The sequence below is a fragment of the Scyliorhinus torazame genome, chromosome X (genome assembly GCF_047496885.1).
Source record: "Scyliorhinus torazame isolate Kashiwa2021f chromosome X, sScyTor2.1, whole genome shotgun sequence".
Lineage (NCBI taxonomy): Eukaryota > Metazoa > Chordata > Chondrichthyes > Carcharhiniformes > Scyliorhinidae > Scyliorhinus > Scyliorhinus torazame.
Window position 1 is genome coordinate 5,570,727 of NC_092738.1, and position 22,012 is coordinate 5,592,738.

The 22,012-nt window shown below is 48.6% G+C and overlaps 1 protein-coding gene across 5 annotated transcripts in view; it reads left to right on the forward strand.

The window, feature by feature from the left end:
• Positions 1 to 22,012, forward strand: part of LOC140405375 (signal transducer and activator of transcription 5B-like) — a 304,409-nt gene that overhangs the window by 269,864 nt on the left and 12,533 nt on the right. For 3 of the 5 annotated variants that reach the window (XM_072493697.1, XM_072493701.1, XM_072493698.1), the window contains 3 exons: positions 4,460 to 4,591; positions 6,143 to 6,235; positions 14,317 to 14,391. In XM_072493697.1, the coding sequence (XP_072349798.1) occupies positions 4,460 to 4,591; positions 6,143 to 6,235; positions 14,317 to 14,391 (300 nt within the window). Of the gene's footprint in view, positions 1 to 4,459; positions 4,592 to 6,142; positions 6,236 to 14,310; positions 14,392 to 22,012 lie in introns of all 5 variants that reach the window. The other 2 variants (XM_072493699.1, XM_072493700.1) reach the window with 2 other exon arrangements.

The window sequence follows — 22,012 nt, forward strand, 5'->3', positions numbered from 1 at the left end:
TTCTTCTTAGCTCTTTCTTTAGGTCCTTCCTAACTAACTTGTAACTCTCGAGCGCCCTTACTGAACCTTCATGTCTCATCTTTACATAAGCCTCCTTCTTCCTCTTGACAAGTGTTTCGACTGCCTTAGTAAACCACGGTTCCCTTGCTCGACCACTGCCTGACAGGTACATACTTATCAAGGACACGCGGTAGCTGTTCCTTGAACAAGCTCCACATTTTCATTGTGCCCATCCCCTGCAGTTTTCCTCTCCATCTGATGCATCCTAAGTCTTGCCTCATCGCATCATAATTGCCTTTCCCCCAGATATAACTCTTGCCCTGCGGTATATACCTACCCCTTTCCATCACTAAAGTAAACGTAATCGAATTGTGGTCACTATCACCAAAGTGCTCACCTACCTCCAAATCTAACACCTGTCCTGGTTCATTACCCAGTACCAAATCCAATACGGCCTCGCCTCTCGTTGGCCTATCTACATACTGTGTCAGGAAACCCTCCTGCACACATTGGACAAAAACAGACCCATCTAAAGTACTCGAACTATAGCGTTTCTAGTCAATATTTGGAAAGTTAAATTCCCCCATAACAACTACCCTGTTGCTTTTGCTCCTATCCAGAATCATCTTTGCAATCCTTTCCTCTACATCTCTGGAACTTTTCGGAGGCCTATAGAAAACCCCTAACAGGGTGACCTCTCCTTTCCTGTTTCTAACCTCAGCCCATACTACCTCAATCGACGAGTCCTCATCAAACGCCCTTTCTGCCACCGTAATACTGTCCTTGACTAACAATGCCACCCCTCCCCCTCTTTTACCACCTTCCCTGAGCTTACTGAAATATCTAAACCCCGGCACCTGCAACAACCATTCCTGTCCCTGCTCTATCCATGTCTCCGAAATGGCCACAACATCGAAGTCCCAGGTACCAACCCATGCCGCAAGTTCACCCACCTTATTCCGGATGCTCCTGGCATTGAAGAAGACACACTTTAAACCACCTTCCTGCCTGCCGGTACACTCCTGCAACTTTAAAACCTTACTCATGATCTCACTACTCTCAACCTCCTGTATACTGGAGCTACAATTCAGGTTCCCAAGCCCCTGCTGAACTAGTTTTAACCCTCCCGAAGAGCATTCGCAAATTTCCCCCCCAGGATATTGGTACCCCTCTGGTCCAGGTGTAGACCATCCCGTTTGTAGAGCTCCCACCGACCCCAGAATGAGCCCCAATTATCCAGAAATCTGAAACCCTCCCTCCTGCACCATTCCTGTAGCCACGTGTTCAACTCCTCTCTCTCCCTATTCCTCATCTCGCTATCACGTAGCATGGGTAACAACCCAGAGATAATAACTCTGTTTGTCCTAGATCTAAATTTCCACCCTAGCTCCCTGGATTCCTGCCTTACATCCCTATCCCTTTTCCTACCTATGTCGTTGGTGCCTATGTGGACCACGACTTGGGGCTGCTCATAAGGATCCCGAAAACACGATCCGAGACATCACGCACCCTGGCACCTGGGAGGCAACACAGTCTCTCTCGTTCCCACAGAATCTCCTATCTATCTATGGAGTCTCCAATGACTAATGCTCTACTCCTCTCCCCCCTTCCCTTCTGAGCAACAGGGACAGACTCTGTGCCAGAGACCTGCACCCCATGTCTTACCCCTGGTAAGTCCCCCCACCCCCCCCCCCCCCCAACAGTATCCAAAGCGGTATACTTGTTATTCAGGGGAACGACCACAGGGGATCCCTGTACTGACTGCTTCCTCCCAGCCCCTCTCACCGTCACCCATCTATCTTTATTCTTCGGAGTAACTACATCCCTGAAGCTTCTATCTATGACCACCTCTGCCTCCCGAATGATCCGAAGTTCATCCAGCTCCAGTTCCCTAACGCGGTTTCTGAGGAGCTGGAGATGGGTGCACTTCCCACACATGAAATCAGCAGGGACACTGTCGGCGTCCCTCACCTCAAACATTCTGCAGGAGGAACATTGCACTACCTTCCCTGCCATCCTCTCTAGATTAAAAAAAGAAAAAGAAAGAAAGAGCTTACCTGTTATTCACTCCCCTTCTCAGCAAGCACTCACTCAGCAACCTCTGCGCCCTGCACGATAACACCTGAGGGAAAATAAAAGAAAAACTACTTACCAGTCACCAGCCAACCCCTTACCTGCAGGCTGTGACGTCACGGTTCAACTTCTTTCTACTTCTACCTGACCTCGAGCCTTCCTCTTGATCTTTACAGCGGTTGTTATTTTTTTGGTTAGAGGAGGGGGTAGGGAGGGAAACATTGAAGAAGTGTTTCGGGTTCAAGTGTCACTTGACAACAGCTCCTCCACAAACCACCTTCAAGTTAGGGTGACCACAATGGAGGTATGCAAATTTCCCTTGGAACAGCCCATCAGCAGCTCCGCTCTACTGCCCTCTGCTGCCTTTGGCCGGCTGGCGCGCTCCGAACCACCCCCCACACAGGCCCCATCCCCCAAAAAGTCCCCCGCCCGTGGATCGTGTCTCCCCCTATTGTGGCAGCGCTGGACTGAGTCCGCAGCCGCCACGCAGAGTTCCAAAGGATGAGACCACACGCGATCCACGCCGTCGGGAACTTGGCCTTTGGAGGGGGCGGAGCATTGCGAAAGCAGCGCCGCTGCCCCAATTTCGGTCTACGGCCGATCGCCGTCGACACCCGGAGAATCCAGCCCCATGTGTTAGAACTCAGATAGCCAGGTCATATACGCTAACATGTGAATTAGGAGCAGGAGGAGGCCACTTGGCCCCTCGAGTCTGCTCTGCTGTTCAATAAGAGCATGGCTGGTCTGAAAGCTCCTGGGCTGGATTCTCCGCCCCTTCACGCTACTTTTCTTCCCTGACCGGCCGGCGGGATTCTCCGTTACGCTGGCCAGTCAATGGGGTTTCCCATTGTAGGGCAGCCCCACCGGCGGGCACCCTCCGGGCGCCGGCAAGACGGAAACTCCCGCCGGCAGAGAAACCCGCCCCCTGTCTGCTCCCAATAACTTAACTCCTTGTTTATCGAAAATATATCTAGCTCTGCCTTAAACATATTCAGAGACTCTGCTTCCAGTGCCTCGAGTTCCAGAGACTGATGGGAGAAAGGATTTCTCCTTATCTTTGTTTTAAATGGGCGACCCCTTTTTTTAAAACAGTGACCCCCCCCCCAGTTCTAGATCATCCCATAAGAGGCCATGAAGGATAGAACACTGGAGCCTTGACTTTATGCACTAAGGGACACATGTATGCCTAATGTATAACTCCAAAACCACAACTGCTTTTTCAGTCTGCTCTTCTAAATGAGCGGCATGGCAGCATAGTGGTTAGCACAGTTGCTTCACAGCTCCAGGGTCCCAGATTCGATTCGGGCTTGGGTCACTGTCTGTGCGGGGTCTGCACGTTCTCCCCGTGTCTGCGTGGGTTTCCTCCGGGTGCTCCGGTTTCCTCCCACAAGTCCCGAAAGACGTGCTGTTAGGTGAATTGGACATTCTGAATTCTCCCCGTGTACCCAAACAGGCGCCGGAGTGTGGCGACTAGGGGCTTTTCACAGTAACATCATTGCAGTTAATGTAAGCCTACTTGTGACAATAAAAGATTATTATAAATGAGCATAGCCGAGTCTCTGATTAATATCTACACCTCAGTCAAACTGATCTACCATGTAGAAGATTAAAGCTGGGTTCTACGTGACTCAAGACTGTACTTTAACCTGGAGGTTCAAGCGACAACAACAAAGAACAAAGTAAAGCACAGCACAGGAACAGGCCCTTCGGCCCTCCAAGCCCGTGCCGACCATGCTGCCCGACTAAACTAAAATCTTCTACACTTCCTGGGTCCGTATCCCTCTATTCCCATCCTATTCATGTATTTGTCAAGATGCCCCTTAAATGTCACTATCGTCCCTGCTTCCACCACCTCCTCCGGTAGCGAGTTCCAGGCACCCACTACCCTCTGCGTAAAAAACTTGCCTCGTACATCTACTCTAAACCTTGCCCCTCGCACCTTAAACCTATGCCCCCTAGTAATTGACCCCTCTAGCCTGGGGTAAAAAGCCTCTGACTATCCACTCTGTCTATGCCCCTCATAATTTTGTAGACCTCTATCAGGTCGCCCCTCAACCTCCGTCGTTCCAGTGAGAACAAACCAAGTTTATTCAACCGCTCCTCATAGCTAATGCGACTGTTAGAAATAACTATCAATAGCATCATCTGAACTCTTCAATGAAATTACTGGCTCTTAATCACTCCAAGGCTGTTCGTTATTCTTCTCAGTTGTAAGCTTGCATGAGGTGTAGTTAACAGCAAGATGTAACTAATATCATCTCCACATTTTGGTTGCAGTGTGCTGTCTATCGCACTGCAATTCAGGACGTGTCTTCTGGCTCTTTTGGTTGGGTCAGTGGTCAAGTACAGCATGCAAAATGCTCATAGTTTTTACATTTTATTTCAGTGAACAAACACAAGTGGTGGCGCAACACATGGTCACCTCGCCAGTGCCGCAGTCTTGTGTTGTGCGCGCTACGCCTGAAATGCCAGGATGGCCACAGGTCCCATGCAACCCGAGTAACATCAACTATGATAAGTAAGTGTTTTTAATAACCAACATTAAAATGGGGAATATCAAATTTCTGTTCCCTCTACATGTATTTTTAATAATTCTTTACCCTTTTCGTGCTAACTCTCACCACCCTCTTGCACTAGTTCTCTTCCTTCCCCTCAAACTAAATCGCTCTCCCACTTGCAGTGGTGTCTGCTACCTAGCCATCATTCTTAGGCATCAATATATATGTTTTAAATTTGGAGTACCCAATTCATTTTTTCCAATTAAGGGGCAATTTAGCGTGGCCAATCCACCTACCCTGCACACCTTTGTGTTGTGGGGGTGAAACCCACGCAGACACGGAGAATGTGCAAACTCCACACGGACAGTGACCCAGAGCCGGAATCGAACCTGGGACCTCGGCGCCGTGAGGCAGCAGGGCTAATCCACTGCGCCACCGTGCTGCCCTGGGCGTCATAATCTGAGGGGATAATTTTCTCCTGTTCCTGAGGGATGAAAGTCCAGACTCCAGTTTATTAATGGTCGGCCGCAGGGCAGCCACTCTCACCCCACACCACCCTCACAACCCTGATCTTTTAGCCGGATGGTGGAGAGGGAAGGGGTATGGAGGTTCTGGTGCTCCAAATTCAATATGAAATAAGACCAGATCGCAGAGAGCTGCGTCACTTTTGGTAGCGATTGGTGAGGATTGGTATATGACATGATTGATAAAAGTGCAGGATCTGTTACAATATATAGTTTTGTGTCATTGTTCAGCAGAGGATATTTTCGATTTAATAGCGATTTTTGCTTACAAATTACCCACTGTCACCAGTAGGGTGGCACAGTGGTTAGCACTGCTGTCTCACAGCACCAGTGACTCGGTTTCAATTCCGAACGCGGGTGACTGTGTGGAGTCTGCACGTTCTCCCAGTGTGTGCGTGGGTTTCCTCCGGGTGCTCCGGTTTCCTCCCACAGTCCAAAGATGTGCAGGTTAGGTGGATTGGCCATGTTAAGGTGTACAGGGTAGGTGGGGTTACGGGGATAGGGTGGGGGAGTGGGCCTAGGTAGGGTGCTCTTTCACGGAGTCGGTGCAGACTTGATGGGCTGAATGGCCTTCTGCACTGTAGAAATTCAAAATTCTTCTAAAATTTCTAAATCAAGATGGCGCCGGAGCGAGGCGACTCTGCGAGCTCTCCCCAACAGATCCACTTTTTACTTAACTTACACTCGTTCTAATCTTTTAAAATTTAATTCTAAAACTAACATTATTACTAACCTCTCTCTTTTATCTTCCCTTGCCTAAATGACCCTCTTATGGACTGACCTCATTAACACTACACCCTGTATGCTTCATCCGATGCTGGTGTTTATGTAGTTACATTGTATATGTTGTGTTGCCCTATTATGTATTTTCTTTTATTCCCTTTTCTTCCCCTGGACTTAATGATCTGTTTAGCTGTTCGCAGAACAATACTTTTCACTGTCCCTCGGTACACGTGACAATAAACAAATGCAAATTCAATCACCTTTTTATGGTTTAATTAAATCGCAGCCAGGTTAAAATAAAGTTCTCTTCTCATCTTCAAACAGGGGCGATGCTACAATTACCTCTTCCATTTCATTACCTCCCAATATGATGCCAACCATGAGTCAGGATGAAGACTTTCCAAACGCAATTCAGTGGTCAGTTTTGTTTCCAAAGCTTTTCCAAAACCTTTGCCTCTGACAGTATTGGATTAAGTTTTATTTTTCCACCGTTAAGAACCTTGAATCGCACTTACGAACTCTATAACTTTGCTATTTTCCTCTGCAGTCCTGCCTGATTAGTCATTGAGGCCATAACCTCATTTTAACCTAGTGTTCCATTTCCTTCTGTGCGCCTTGGCCAGATTTTTGTCGGTGAAAGATGTTTAGAACATAGAACATAGAATGATAGAGTGCAGTACAGGCCCTTCGGCCCACAATGTTGCACCGACATGGGAAGTCAAAAAACAAAAGCCATCTAACCTACACTATGCCATTATCATCCATATGCTTATCCAATAAACTTTAAAATGCCCTCAATGTTGGCGAGTTCACTACTGTTGCAGGTAGGGCATTCCACGGCCTCACCACTCTTTGCGTAAAGAACCTACCTCTGACCTCTGCCCTATATCTATTACCCCTCAGTTTAAGGCTATGTCCCCTCGTGCTAGCCATTTCCATCCGCGGGAGAAGGCTCTCACTGTCCACCCTATCTAACCCCCTGATCATTTTGTATGCCTCTATTAAGTCTCCTCTTAACCTTCTTCTCTCTAACGAAAACAACCTCGAGTCCATCAGCCTTTCCTCATAAGATTTTCCCTCCATACCAGGCAACATCCTGGTAAAACACCTCTGCACCCGTTCCAAAGCTTCCACGTTCTTCCTATAATGAGGTGACCAGAACTGTACGCAATACTCCAAATGCGGCCATACCAGAGTTCTGTACAGCTGCAACATGACCTCATGGCTCCGGAACTCAATCCCTCTACCAATAAAGGCCAACACTCCATAGGCCTTCACAACCCTATCAACCTGGGTGGCAACTTTCAGGGATCTATGTACATGGACACCGAGATCCCTCTGCTCAGCCACACTTCCAATAATTTTACCATCAGCCAAATATTCCGCATTCCTGTTATTCCTTCCAAAGTGAATCACCTCACACTTCTCTACATTAAACTCCATTTGCCACCTCTCAGCCCAGCTCTGCAGCTTATCTATGTCCCTCTGTAACCTGCTACATCCTTCCGCACTGTCGACAACACCACCGACTTTAGTGTCGTCTGCAAATTTACTCACCCACCCTTCTGCGCCCTCCTCTAGGTCATTTATAAAAATGACAAACAGCAACGGCCCCAGAACAGATCCTTGTGGTACTCCACTTGTGACTGTACTCCATTCTGAACATTTCCCATCAACCACCACCCTCTGTCTTCTTTCAGCTAGCCAATTTCTGATCCACATCTCTAAATCACCCTCAATCCCCAGCATCTCTAATCATGTTTATTGGGGGCGTGCCTCTCCGTCCAATTGCCTGCACCTACCTTTGTTGGCATACAAAGCAGAGCTAACTACTTTAGGGCTCTTCATTTTTAATGCCCCTCAATTTTTGTTGGCAGTGGTAGGCATGTCTTGGCACCAGAAATCCTGCCTCTTGACTCAGGAAAATGGGTTGGGCAGCAGAGCTGGAGGGACAGCAGAAATTTTCCCTGTCATCACTTAACTCAAGTAAGGTCATCAAGTCCCGTGTTTTTTACTCATTGCCTGCTAATATTCTCATGAAAGTGGTTCTGCAATACATCAACAGCTGATTTGGGGCGGTACGGTGGCGCAGTGGTTAGCACTGCTGCCTCACGGCAACGGGGTCCCAGGTTCGATCCCGGCCCTGAGTCCGTGTCCGTGTGGAGTTTGCACATTCTCCCCGTGTTTGCGTAGGTGTCACCCCCACAACCCAAAGATGTGCAGGGTAGGTGGATTGGCCACGCTAAATTGCCCCTTAATTGGAAAAAAAAAAGAATTGGGTATTCTAAACTGGGCAAGGAATTCCATAGATTCACAACCCTTTGGGTGAAGAAGTTCCTCCCAAGCTCAGTCCTAAATCTACTTCCCCTTATTTTGAGGCTATGCCCCCTAGTTCTGCTTTCACCCGACAGTGGAAACAACCTGCCCGCATCTATCCTATCTATTCCCTTCATAATTTTATATGTTTCTATAAGATCCCCCCTCATCCTTCTAAATTCCAACGAGTACAGTCCCCGTCTACTCAACCTCTCCTCGTAATCCAACTCCTTCAGCTCTGGGATTAACCTAGTGAATCTCCTCTGCACACCCTCCAGCGCCAGTACGTCCTTTCTCGGGTAAGGAGACCAAAACTGAACACACTACTCCAGGTGTGGCCTCACTAACACCTTATACAATTGCAGCATAACCTCCCTAATCTTAAACTCCATTCCTCTAGCAATGAAGGACAAAATTCCATTCGCCTTCTTAATCACCTGTTGCACCTGTAAACCAACTTTTTGCACCTCATGCACTAGCACACCCAGGTCTCTCTGCACAGCAGCATGTTTTAATATTTTATCATTTAAATAATAATCCCTTTTGCTGTTGTTCCTACCAAAATGGATAACCTCACATTTGTCAACATTGTATTCCATCTGCCAGACCCTAGCCCATTCACTTAACCTATCCAAATCTCTCTGCAGACTTCCAGTATCCTCTGCACTTTTTGCTTTACCGCTCATCTTAGTGTCGTCTCCAAACTTGGACACATTGCCCTTGGTCCCCAACTCCAAATCATCTATGTAAATTGTGAACAATTGTGGGCCCAACACTGATCCCTGAGGGACACCACTAGCTACTGATTGCCAACCAGAGAAACATCCATTAATCCCCACTCTTTGCTTTCTATTAATTAATCAATCCTCTATCCATGCTACTACTTTCCCCTTAATGCCATGCATCTTTATCTTATGCAGCAACCTTTTGTGTGGCACCTTTTCAAAGGCTTTCTGGAAATCCAGATATACCACATCCATTGGCTCCCCGTTATCTACCGCACTGTTAATGTCCTCAAAAGATTCCACTAAATTAGTTAGGCACGACCTGCCCTTTATGAACCCATGCTGCGTCTGCCCAATGGGATAATTTCCATCCAGATGCCTCGCTATTTCTTCCTTGATGATAGATTCCAGCATCTTCCCGACTACCGGCATTAAGCTCACTGGCCTATAATTACCCGCTTTCTGCCTATCTACAGTGGTGTCACATTTGCTAATTTCCAATCCGCTGGGACCATCCCAGAGTCCAGTGAATTTTGGTAAATTATCACTCGTGCATTTGCAATTTCCCTAGCCATCTCTTTTAGCACTCTGGGATGCATTCCATCAGGGCCAGGAGACTTGTCTACCTTTAGCCCCATTAGCTTGCCCATCACTACCTCCTTGGTGATATCAATCCTCTCAAGGTCCTCACCTGTCATAGCCTCATTTCCATCAGTCACTGGCATGTTATTCCACTGTGAAGACCGACCCAAAAAACCTGTTCAGTTCCTCAGCCATTTCCTCATCTCCCATTATTAAATCTCCCTTCTCATCCTCTAAAGGACCAATATTTACCTTAGCCACTCTTTTTTGTTTTATGTATTTGTAGAAACTTTTACTATCTGTTTTTATATTCTGAGCAAGTTTACACTCATAATCTATCTTACTCTTTATAGCTTTTTTAGTAGCTTTCTGTTGCCCCCTAAAGATTTCCCAGTCCTCTAGTCTCCCACTAATCTTTGCCACTTTGTATGCTTTTTCCTTCAATTTGATACTCTCCCTTATTTCCTTAGATATCCACGGTCGATTTTCCCTCTTTCTACCATCCTTCCTTTTTGTTGGTATAAACCTTTGCTGAGCACTGTGAAAAATCGCTTGGAAGGTTCTCCACTGTTCCTCAACTGTTTCACCATAAAGTCTTTGCTCCCAGTCTACCTTAGCTAGTTCTTCTCTCATCCCATTGTAATCTCCTTTGTTTAAGCACAAAACACTAGTGTTTGATTTTACCTCCTCACCCTCCATCTGTATTTTTAATTCCATCATATTGTGATCACTCCTTCCGAGAGGATCCCTAACTATGAGATCATTAATCAATCCTGTCTCATTACACAGGACCAGATCTAGGACCGCTTGTTCCCTCGTAGGTTCCATTACATACTGTTTTAGGAAACTATCGCGGATACATTCTATAAACTCCTCCTCAAGGCTGCCTTGACCGACCTGGTTAAACCAATCGACATGTAGATTAAAATCCCCCATGATTACTGCTGTACCATTTTTACGTGCATCAGTTATTTCTTTGTTTATTGCCTGCCCCACCATAATGTTACTAGTTGGTGGCCTATACACTACTCTTATCAGTGAATTTTTCGCCTTACTATTCCTGATTTCCACCCAAATGGATTCAACCTTATCCTCCATAGCACCGATGTCATCCCTTACTATTGCCCGGATGTCATCCTTAAATAACAGAGCTACACCACCTCCCTTACCATCCACTCTGTCCTTCCGAATAGTTTGATACCCTTGGATATTTAACTCCCAGTCGTGACCATCCTTTAACCATGTTTCAGTAATGGCCACTAAATCATAGTAATTCACGATGATTTGCGCCATCAACTCATTTACCTTATTCCAAATACTATGAGCATTCAGGTAAAGTACACTTATGCTGGCTTTTATACCTCTGTTTTGAATCTTAACACCTCGATCAGTAACCTCTCCTAAGTTATATTTCCTCTTAACTTTTCTCCTAATTTTCCTAGTCGTTGAAGCCATATCTTCATGTAACAACCTGCTGCGTCGCTTACCATGAATGTTTTCACTTCCCATTTTATTTCTTTTAGTATTCCTGGTCCTATTCACTGAGCTCCCGTCAGTCACTGTACCTTGTACTGTCGCCCTTTTTGATTTTTGACTATGGCTTCTCTGCCTTACACTTCCCCCTTACTGCCTTTTGTTTCTGTCCCTGTTTTACTACCTTCCGACTTCCTGCATCGGTTCCCATCCCCTGCCACCACATTAGTTTAAACCCTCCCCAACAGCTCTAGCAACCCCCCCCCCCCTCCCCCTAGGACATCTGTTCCAGTCCTGCCCAGTTGCATACTGTCCGGTTTGTACTGGTCCCACCTCCCCAGAACCGGGTCCAGTGCCCCAGGAATTTGAATCCCTCACTTTTGCACCATCTCTCGAGCCACACATTCATCCTATCTATCCTGACATTCCTACTCTGACTAGCTCGTGGCACTGGTAGCAATCCTGAGATTACTACCTTTTGAGGTCCTACTTTTTAGTTTAAGTCCTAACTCCCTGAATTCAGCTTGTAGGACCTTGTCCCGTTTTTTACCTATATCGTTGGTGCCTATGTGCACCACGACAGCTGGCTGTTCACCCTCTTTCTCTCCCTCTCTCTTCCCCCCCCCCCCCCCCCCCCCCCCCCCCAGAATGTCCTGCAGCCGCTCCAAGACATCCTTGACCCTTGCACCAGGTAGGCAACATACCATCCTGGAGTCTCGATTGCGTCCACAGAACCGCCTGTCTATTCCCCTTACAATTGAGTCCCCTATCACTATAGCCCTGCCAGTCTTCTTCCTGCCCAGCTGCGCAGCAGAGCCAGCCACGGTGCCATGAACCTGGCTGCTGCTGCCTTCCCCTGGTGAGCCATCTCCCTCAACAGTATCCAAAGTGGATATATCTATTTTGCCACCACAATCTTTGGGTTGTGGGATCAAAACCCACACGAACACGGGGAGAATGTGCAAACTCCACACGGACAGTGACCCAGAGCCGGGATCGAACCTGGGACCTCGGGACCGTGAGGCTGCAGTGCCATTCCAGATAATTTAACAAGAAAACTTAACTTCTTAAAACTTTTGAACACTCGCTAAAAGGTGACTGGTCTTATGACTGGAACTGCCATGTTTCGCAGGTTAGCTTTAGAAACATAACTTGTTGTTTAGCCTTTCTCCTTTCCCCTCTCCCTTCTGCTCCTACTGCTTATTGACTTAAATATTTGCATTTATCATTACATCACGCTTTTTGCTCAATTTCCATTGACTTACTTAGAAGAACATTTTTGTACAATCAGTGTTTGATCATTCAAGGTGACTTTCTGGGACATGTTCAGGTTGCTTTGGAAAAGCACAGTTGAAATTCTGTGTTGCTCTTTGTGATATTCTTTGCATTCAATTTTCTGCACTCATCGTCTTATTGGGACACGATTTTGTAGATGCACAAAGTGCCCTGATAACTTGCCAATTGTGGCTACTCTTCATGTAAGAGCCTAGACTGTCAATGCCATCAAGTGCCATAGGGGCTGGTTTAGCACAGGGCTAAAGAGCTGGCTTTGAAAGCAGACCAAGGCAGGCCAGCAGCACGGTTCAATTCCCGTACCAGCCTCCCCGAACAGGTGCCGGAATGTGGCGACTAGGGGCTTTTCACAGTAACTTCATTTGAAGCCTACTTGTGACAATAAGCGATTTCCTTTTCATTTTCAAGTGTGGAGAAGAACATATTAGGCCCGGCCATGTCCTCACTCATGCAGATACACTATTCTGCAGGGTTCACTTTAACTCTCAAGCTTGTGATCAACTAACGTACACGCCAACTATCAATCCTGAAACTCTCCTGGTTTCTATGGCTCAATATCACACACGATACTACAACCACTGAGAAACCAGGGGAACACAATGCCTCTCAAAGAACAAAGAAAAGTACAGCACAGGAACAGGCCCTTCGGCCCTCCAAGCCTACACCGACCATGCTGCCTGTCTGAACTAAAATCGTTCACACTTCCTTGGTCCGTATCCCTCTATTCCCATCCTATTCATGTATTTGTCAAGATGCCCCTTAAATGTCACTATCATCCCTGCTTCCACCACCTCCTCCGGCAGCGAGTTCCAGGCACCCATTACCCTCTGTGTAAAAAAAACTTGCCTCACACATCTCCTCTAAACCTTGCCCCTCGCACCTTAAACCTATGCCCCCTAGTAATTGACCCCTCTACCTTGGGGAAAAGCCTCGGACTATCCAGTCTGTCTATGCCCCTCATAATTTTGTAGACCTCTATCAGGTCGCCCCTCAACCTCAGTCGTTCCAGTGAGAACAAACCGAGTTTATTCAACCTCTCCTCATAGCTAATGCCCTCCATACCAGGCAACATTCTGGCAACTCTCTTCTGCACCCTCTCTAAAGCCTCCACATCCTTCTGGTAGTGTGGCGACCAGAATTGAACACTATACTCCAAGTGTGGCCTAACTAAGGTTCTATACAGCTGCAACATGACTTGCCAATTTTTATACTCAATGCCCCGGCCAATGAAGGCAAGCATGCCGTATGCCTTCTTGACTACCTTCTCCACCCGTGTTGCCCCTTTCAGTGACCTGTGGACCTGTACACCTAGATCTCTTTGACTTTCAATACTCTTGAGAGTTCTACCATTCACTGTATATTCCCTACCTGCATTAAACCTTCTAAAATGCATTACCTCACATTTGTCCGGATAAAATTCCATCTGCCATCTCTCCGCCCAAGTCGGAGCTGGTTTAGCACAGGGCTAAATTGCTGGCTCTGAAAGCAGACCAAGGCAGGCCAGCAGCACGGTTCAATTCCCGTACCAGCCTCCCCGAACAGGCGCCGGAATGTGGCGACTAGGGGCTTTTCACAGTAACTTCATTTGAAGCCTACTTGTGACAAGTGATTTTCATTTCATTTTCAAGTCTCCAATCAATCTAAATCCTGCTGTATCCTCTGACAGTCCTCATCGCTATCCGCAATTCCACCAACCTTTGTGTCGTCTGCAAACTTACTAATCAGACCAGTCACATTTTCCTCCAAATCATTTATATGTACTACAAACAGCAAAGGTCCCAGCACTGATCCCTGTGGAACACCACTAGTCACAGCCCTCCAATTAGAAAAGCATCCCTCCATTGCTGCTACTCCGCCTTCTATGACCTAGCCAGTTCTGTACCCACCTTGCCAGCTCACCACTGATCCCGTGCCAAAGATCATGAACTCAATGTGGATAATCACATGCTTAATAGTTGATATACAGTGCCATAATATATTGCAGCATTTTTGAAGATTAAGTATACTCTCTCCACAGCTTTGCTTTTATACTCCAGGTTCTTATTGTTCATATCCATGTAATTGTTACATGAACTGACCAACACTTTTTCTTTTTCTTTGGAGAAACAGCCATCTCATTAATCCATATGGAACTTTCAATGATATGGAAGTGAACTTTGGAGATGATCAAGAGTTTGTAAGAGGGTAAGCCAGGTTAATGGATTTGCTTTTTGTTATAGGTAAGATTTCCACATCCACCACCATAAACATTCACTCCCTCCACCTCCGATGCACGGTGTGCAGAGGAGATTCACTAGGTTAATCCCAGAGCTGAAGGGGTTGGATTACGAGGAGAGGTTGAGTAGACTGGGACTGTACTCGTTGGAATTTAGGGGGCCGACTCCTGCTCCTAGTTCTTATGTTCTTATGCACTTTGAGATGTGATAAATCGCTACAGTCTAAAATGCTTCATTCAAATCATCTCTTAATTCCAATTGAAATCATGCAAGGCACACCTTATACTGTTTTATTTAAAAGACTCAATTCAAACTATTGGATAATTCCACACCAACTCTGGCACTGTACCACTCGAGATTGGACATACCTCGAGTTTTATATTCTTCAGTGGGGCCATCGACTTCATCAGAATTTAATCTGAAGATAGAATAATGATTACAAAGAGCTTTAGAAGATACCAAAGAAACGAGATTTGAATAGATGAATAGAATACATTTTATTTCTCTTCCCTGATCATAGAATTCAGTGATCGGATTTTACGGACCAAAGTAAATCATTCAGCCCACAAAAGAGCTGAGTCCACAAAAGATCAGCCATGATCTCATTGAATGGCGGAGCAGGCTCGAGTGGCCAGATGGCCGACTCCTGCTCCTAGTTTTTATGTTCGAATGCTGTTTCCACCACAGTGCAGTCCAAATATCAAAGGATCTTGTCTCATGGCCTTCGCCAAAGACTCTACAGCCAATATGAATAGCAAGGGGAATAAGGAGCAGCCCTGCCTTGATCATTCATCACAAAAAAAAAGAGATGTTGCATAGCAAGACATAAACATATCAATCCAACATACTACAGAACTTTGTACAATGGGTTCCTCCCGCACATATTGACTTTCCCATATGTTTATGTTTTTCCTTTCTCAAGTGCCCCTAGGAAAAAACCCTTTCCCCACCCACCCTTATACAACACCCCCCCCCCCCCCCCCCGAAAGAAACGCCCCCCCTCTCCCCCTGGGTTGCTGCTGCTGCTGACCGACCTCCATTTACCGCTCCGCGAGATAGTCTAGGAACGGTTGCCACCGCCTGTAGAACCCCTGCACAGACCCTCTCAAGGCAAACTTTATCCTCTCCAGCTTAATGAACCCAGCCATGTTGTTTACCCGGGCCTTCACGCTGGGGGGCCTCACGTCTTTCCACAATAGCAAAATCCTCCGCCGGGCTACCAGGGACGCAAAGGCCAGGATACCGCCTCTTTCGCCTCCTGCACTCCCAGCTCGTCCGCCACCCCAAATAGTGCTCGCCCCCAGCTTGGCTTGACCCGGACTTTCACCACCTCAGACATAGCCCTCGCAACACCCCTCCAAAACCCATCCAATGCCGGGCACGACCAGAACATATGGGCGTGATTCGCTGGGCTTCCTGAGCACCTCCCACATCTGTCCTCCACCCCAAAGAACCTACTCAGCCTCGCCCCCGTCATATGCACTCTGTGAATAACCTTAAACTGTATCAGGCTGAGCCTGGCACACGAGGAAGAGGAATTAACCCTACTTAGGGCATCAGCCCACAGACCCTCTTCAATCTCCTCCCCCAACTCCTCCTCCCATTTGCCCTTCAGCTCCTCTACCAGAGCCGCCTCCTCTTCTTTCATCTCCTGATATATCGCCGACACCTTGCCCTCTCCGACCCATACACCCGAAATCACCCTGTCCTGAATCCCCTGTGCCGGGAGCAACGGGAATTCCCTCACCTGCTGCCTCACAAACGCCCTCACTTGCATGAACCTGAAAGCGTTTCCCGGGGGTAGCCCAAACTTCTCCAGCGCCCCTAAGCTCACAAACGTCCCATCGATGAACAGGTCCCCCATTCTTCTAATCCCTGCCCAGTGCCAGCTCTGAAACCCCCCGTCCATCCTTCCTGGGACAAACCGATGGTTGTCTCTGATCGGGGACCACTCTGAGGCTCCCGTCGCACCCCTGTGCCGTCTCCACTGCCCCCAGATCTTTAGCGTTGCCGCCACCACCGGACTCGTGGTGTACCTTGTCGGCGAGAGCGGCAGCGGTGCCGTCACCAGCGCCCCCAGGCTCGTTCCTTTGCAGGACGCCATCTCCAACCTCTTCCATGCCGCCCCCTCTCCCTCCATCACCCACTTACGGATCATCGCCACGTTGGCTGCCCAATAGTAGCCACCCAGATTCGGCAGTGCCAGCCCTCCTCCATCTCTACTACGCTCCAGAAACCCCCTCCTTACACTCGAGGTCTTGTTTGCCCACAAAAAACCCATAATGCTCCTTCTTAAATACCCTCTTAAAAAAGGCCTTGGTGACCATAATTGGAAGGCACTGGAACACAAAAAGAAACCTTGGGAGGACCGAGGTTAGGTGGATTGGCCATGATCAATTGCCCTTAGTGTCAAAATTGCCCTTAGTGTTGGGTGGGGTTACTGGGTTATGGGGACAGGGTGGAGGTGTTGACCTTGGGTAGGGTGCTCTTTCCAAGAGCCGGTGCAGACTCGATGGGCCAAATGGCCTCCTTCTGCACTGTAAATTCTATGATAATCTATGACCATCATTTTAATCGACTGTACTCTGCCCGCTAGCGAGAGTGGCAACATGTCCCATCATTTGAAATCCTCCTCCATCTGCTCCACCAGCCGCGTCAAATTAAGTTTATGCAGGGCCCCCCAAATCCTAGCTACTTGGATCCCCAAGTACCGAAAGCTCGTTTCCGCCCTCCTCAACGGTAGGTCGTCTATCCCTCTTCCCTGGTCCCCTGGATGCACCACAAAGAGCTCACTTTTCCCTACATTGAGCTCATAGCCCGAGAAGTTCCCAAACTCTCTTAGGATCCGCATGACCTCCACCATCCCCTCCACTGGATCTGCCACATACAGCAACAGGTCGTCTGCATACAGCGACACCCGATGTTCCTCTCCTCCTCGGACCAGTCCCCTCCATTTCCTGGACTCCCTTAATGCCATGGCCAAAGGTTCAATTGCTAATGCAAACAACAGGGGGGACAGGGGGCACCCCTGCCTCGTCCCTCGATACAGCCGAAAATACTCCGACCTCCGCCGATTTGTAACCACACTCGCCACCGGGGCTCTATATGGGAGCTTAACCCAACTGATAAACCCCTCCCCAAACCCAAACCTCCGCAACACTTCCCAGAGATACTCCCACTCTACTCGGTCAAAGGCCTTCTCCGCGTCCATAGCTGCCAATATCTCCGCCTCTCCCTCCACCGATGGCATCATTATCACGTTTAAGAGCCGCCGCACATTGGTGTTTAGCTGCCTGGCCCTTTACAAATCCTATCTGGTCCTCGTGAATCACCCCTGGGACACAGTCCTCGATCCTCGTAGCCAGCACTTTTGCCAGCAACTTAGCATCCACGTTAAGGAGCGAAATCGGCCTGTACGATCCACATTGCAGTGGGTCCTTATCCCGCTTCAGGATCAAAGAGATCGTCGCTTCCGACATTGTCGGGGGCAGGCCTTGCCTCATTGAAAGTCCTCACCAGCAACGGGGCTAACAGGTCTACATACTTCCTGTAGAACTCAACCGGGAACCCATCCGGCCCCGGGGCCTTCCCCGCCTGCATGCTCCCCAGTCCTTTAATCAGCTCCTCCAACCCAATTGGCGCCCCCAAACCAGCCACCTCCTGCTCCTCCACCCTCGGGAACCTCAGTTGGTCCAAAAATCGTCGCATCCCCTCTTCCCCCGCTGGGGGCTGGGATCTGTACAGCTCCTCATAGAAGGCCTTAAATGCCTCATTTACTTTCACCGCACTCCACACCGTCGTTCCCCTTCCATCCTTGACTCCACCTACCTCCCTCGCTGCCATCCTCTTACGGAACTGATGTGCCAGCATCCGGCTCGACTTCTCCCCATATTCATATATCGCCCCCTGTGCCTTCCTCCACTGTGCCTCTGCCTTCCCTGTGGTCAACAGGTCGAACTCCGTCTAGAGGTTCCGCCGCTCCCTGAGTAGCCCCTCCTCGAGGGCCTCTACATATCTCCTGTCCACCCTTAAAATCTCCCCCACTAACCTCTCCCTTTCCCTGCCCTCTTTTCTCCCTGTGAGCCCTGATGGAGATTAACTCTCCCCTGACCACCGCCTTCAGCTACCCCCATACTACCCCCACCTGCACCTCCCCGTTGCCGTTGGCCTCCAAATACCTTTCAATACACCCCCGCACCCTCCCGCACACCCCCTCATCCGCCAGTAATCCCACATCCAGACGCCACAGCGGGCGTTAGTCCCTCTCCTCTCCTAACTCCAGTTCCACCCAGTGCGGGGCGTGGTCCGAGATGGCTATGGCCGAATACTCCGCTCACTCCACTTTCGGGATCAGCGCCCTGCTCCGAACAAAAAAATCTATCCGGGAGTAGGCTTTGTGTACATGGGAGAAAAAAGAAAATTCCCTGGCCAGAGGCCTGGCAAACCTCCACGGATCTACTCCCCCCATCTGGTCCATAAACCCCCTAAGCACCTTGGCCGCAGCCGGCCTCTTTCCGGTCCTAGATCTGGAACAATCTAATGCTGGGTCCAACACCGTGTTAAAATCCCCCCCCCCCCATTATCAAGCTTCCTACCTCCGGGTCTGGAATGCGCCCCAACATACGCTTCATAAATCCAGCATCGTCCCAGTTCGGGGCGTATACATTTACCAATACCACCCACGCCCCCTGCAGCCTACCGCTCACCATCACATATCGACCTCCATTGTACACTACTATGTTCTTGGCCTCAAACGACACCCGCTTCCCCACCAGTATTGCCACCCCTCTGTTCTTCGCGTCCAGTCCCGATTGGAATACCTGTCCTACCCATCCCTTCCTTAACCTGACCTGGTCTGCCACCTTCAAATGTGTCTCCTGAAGCATGACTGCCTTCACGTCTGCCTTCAGTCCCTTTAAGTGCGCGAAGACTTGGGCCCTCTTAACCGGCCCGTTCAGGCCCCTCACATTCCACGTTATCAGCTGGATTGGGGGGGCTTCCCCCCCCCCCCTTGCCGACTAGCCATCTCCTGTTTTAGGCCAGTCCCGTGCCCGTGCCTCCCGTGCCCTCCAGTCCCCCAGACGGGGAACCCCCGCCCCGACCACCTCTTCCGTTTTCAGTTCCCCCTCGGCCAATGCAGCAGCAACCCTATTCCCCCCCCCCCCCCCCCCCCCCCCCCCGCTAGATCCAAATCTAGCTCTTTTGCTCCCCCCATAACACTTCCGTAAGTCTGCTGACCCCGGCTTCCCCCGCCTTCCCGTTGACCCCCCCCCCCCCCCGGGTGTGGAAATCCCCCCTCCTCCTTGCGCTCCTCCACCCCCCCCCCCCCCCCCCCCCGCCCTTACCTAACCCGGGAAAAAGCCCGCGCTTTCCTGAGCCAGCTCCTGTTGCGGCCTTATCCCAATTCCCCCATCCCTGGGCCTCCCCTCGCTGCAGCACCGGCGCCCACATTCCTCACTGTCCCCCCCCCCCCATCAAATCTCTTCCCCCATCCCCATCGATCGCCCCACCCGTGGAACATTCCTTACGCGTAGTTAAAACCCTGTATACAATCTACATCCCCCCCCCCCCACAACCACAGACCCTCAGTTTGAGTCCAATTTTTCCGTTTGGATAAAGGTCCAAGCCCCTTCAGGCGTTTCAAAGTAGTGGTGTCGATCCTGATACGTGACCCACAATCGCGTTGGCTGCAGCATTCCGAATCTCACCCCCTTCCTATGCAGCACCGCCTTGGCCCGGTTAAAGCCAGCTCTCCTGGCTAAACGAAAGATTGGGGGGGAAGAGAAAGTCAGGGAACCAAGAGGTGAAGTAATCAGTGGGAAGCGTAGCTGCTTAGGAATACAAAAAAACACGAACAGACAAAACTCAAGAGTGGTTACGATTGTCCCCATCCCACAAAATATGACAGTGTATGGGAAGGCTCAGTAAACCAAGGTCCACCACACTAAGAAAACAAAAAGGGACAGTCAATAGAGAATTAAAGGTGCTATATTTAAATGCGCGCAGTGTACGGAACAAGGTAGATGAGCTTGTGGCCCAGATTGTGACTGGCAGGTATGATGTGGTAGGCATCACAGAGACATGGTTGCAGGGGGTTCAGGACTGGCATTTAAACATCCAGGGATTCACAACCTATCGAAAAGACAGGGAGGTAGGCAGAGGGGGCGGGGTTGCCTTGTTAATTAGGAATGAAATTAAATCAATAGCACTAAACGACATGGGGTCGGATAATATGGAGTCTGTGTGGGTAGAGTTGAGGAACCACAAAGGCAAAAAAACCATAATGTACAGGCCTCCCAACAGTGGTCAGGACCAGGGGCACAAGATGCACCACGAAATAGAAAGTGCATGTCAGAAAGGCAAGGTCACCGTGATCATGGGGGACTTCAATATGCAGGTGGACTGGGTAAATAATGCTGCCAATGGACCCAAGGAAAGGGAATTCATTGAATGTTTACAGGAGGGCTTTTTGGAACAGCTTGTGATGGAGCCCACGAGGGAACAGGCCATTCTGGACTTGGTGTTATGTAATGAGCCAGACTTGATTAAAGATCTTAAAGTAAGGGAGCACTTAGGAGGCAGTGATCATAATATGGTCGAATTCAATCTCCAATTTGAAAGAAAGAAGGTAGAATCAGATGTAAAGGTGTTACAGTTAAATAAAGGTAACTACAGGGGCATGAGGGAGGAACTGACGAAAATCGACTGGGAGCAGAGCCTAGTGGGAAAGACAGTAGAACAGCAATGGCAGGAGTTTCTGGGAGTAATTGAGGACACAGTACAGAGGTTCATCCCAAAGAAAAGAAAGGTTATCAGAGGGGGGATTAGGCAGCCATGGCTGACAAAGGAAGTTAGGGAATGCATCAAAGCAAAAGAGAAAGCCTATAATGTGGCAAAGAGTAGTGGGAAGTCAGAAGATTGGGAAGGCTACAAAAACAAACAGAGGATAACAAAGAGAGAGATAAGGAAAGAGAGGATCAAATTTGAAGGTAGGCTAGCCAGTAACATTAGGAATGATAGTAAAAGTTTATTTAAATACATTAAAAACAAACGGGAGGCAAAAGTTGACATTGGGCCGCTCCAAAATGACGCTGGTAATTTTGTGATGGGAGACGAGGAAATAGCTGAGGAACTGAATAAGTACTTTGCGTCAGTCTTCACAGTAGAAAACATGAGTAATATCCCAACAATTCCGGAGAGTCAGGGGGCAGAGTTGAATATGGTAGCCATCACAAAGAAGAAAGTGCTAGAGAAACTAAGAGGTCTAAAAATTGATAAATCTCCGGGCCCAGATGGGCTACATCCTCGAGTTCTAAAGGAGATAGCTGAAGAAATAGTGGAGGCGTTAGTTATGATCTTTCAAAAGTCACTGGAGTCAGGAAAAGTCCCAGAGGATTGGAAAATCGCTGTTGTAACCCCCCTGTTCAAGAAGGGAACAAGGAAAAAGATGGAAAATTATAGGCCAATTAGCCGAACCTTGGTTGTTGGCAAGATTCTAGAATCCATTGTTAAGGATGAGATTTCTAAATTCTTGGAAGTGCAGGGTCGGATTAGGACAAGTCAGCATGGATTTAGTAAGGGGAGGTCGT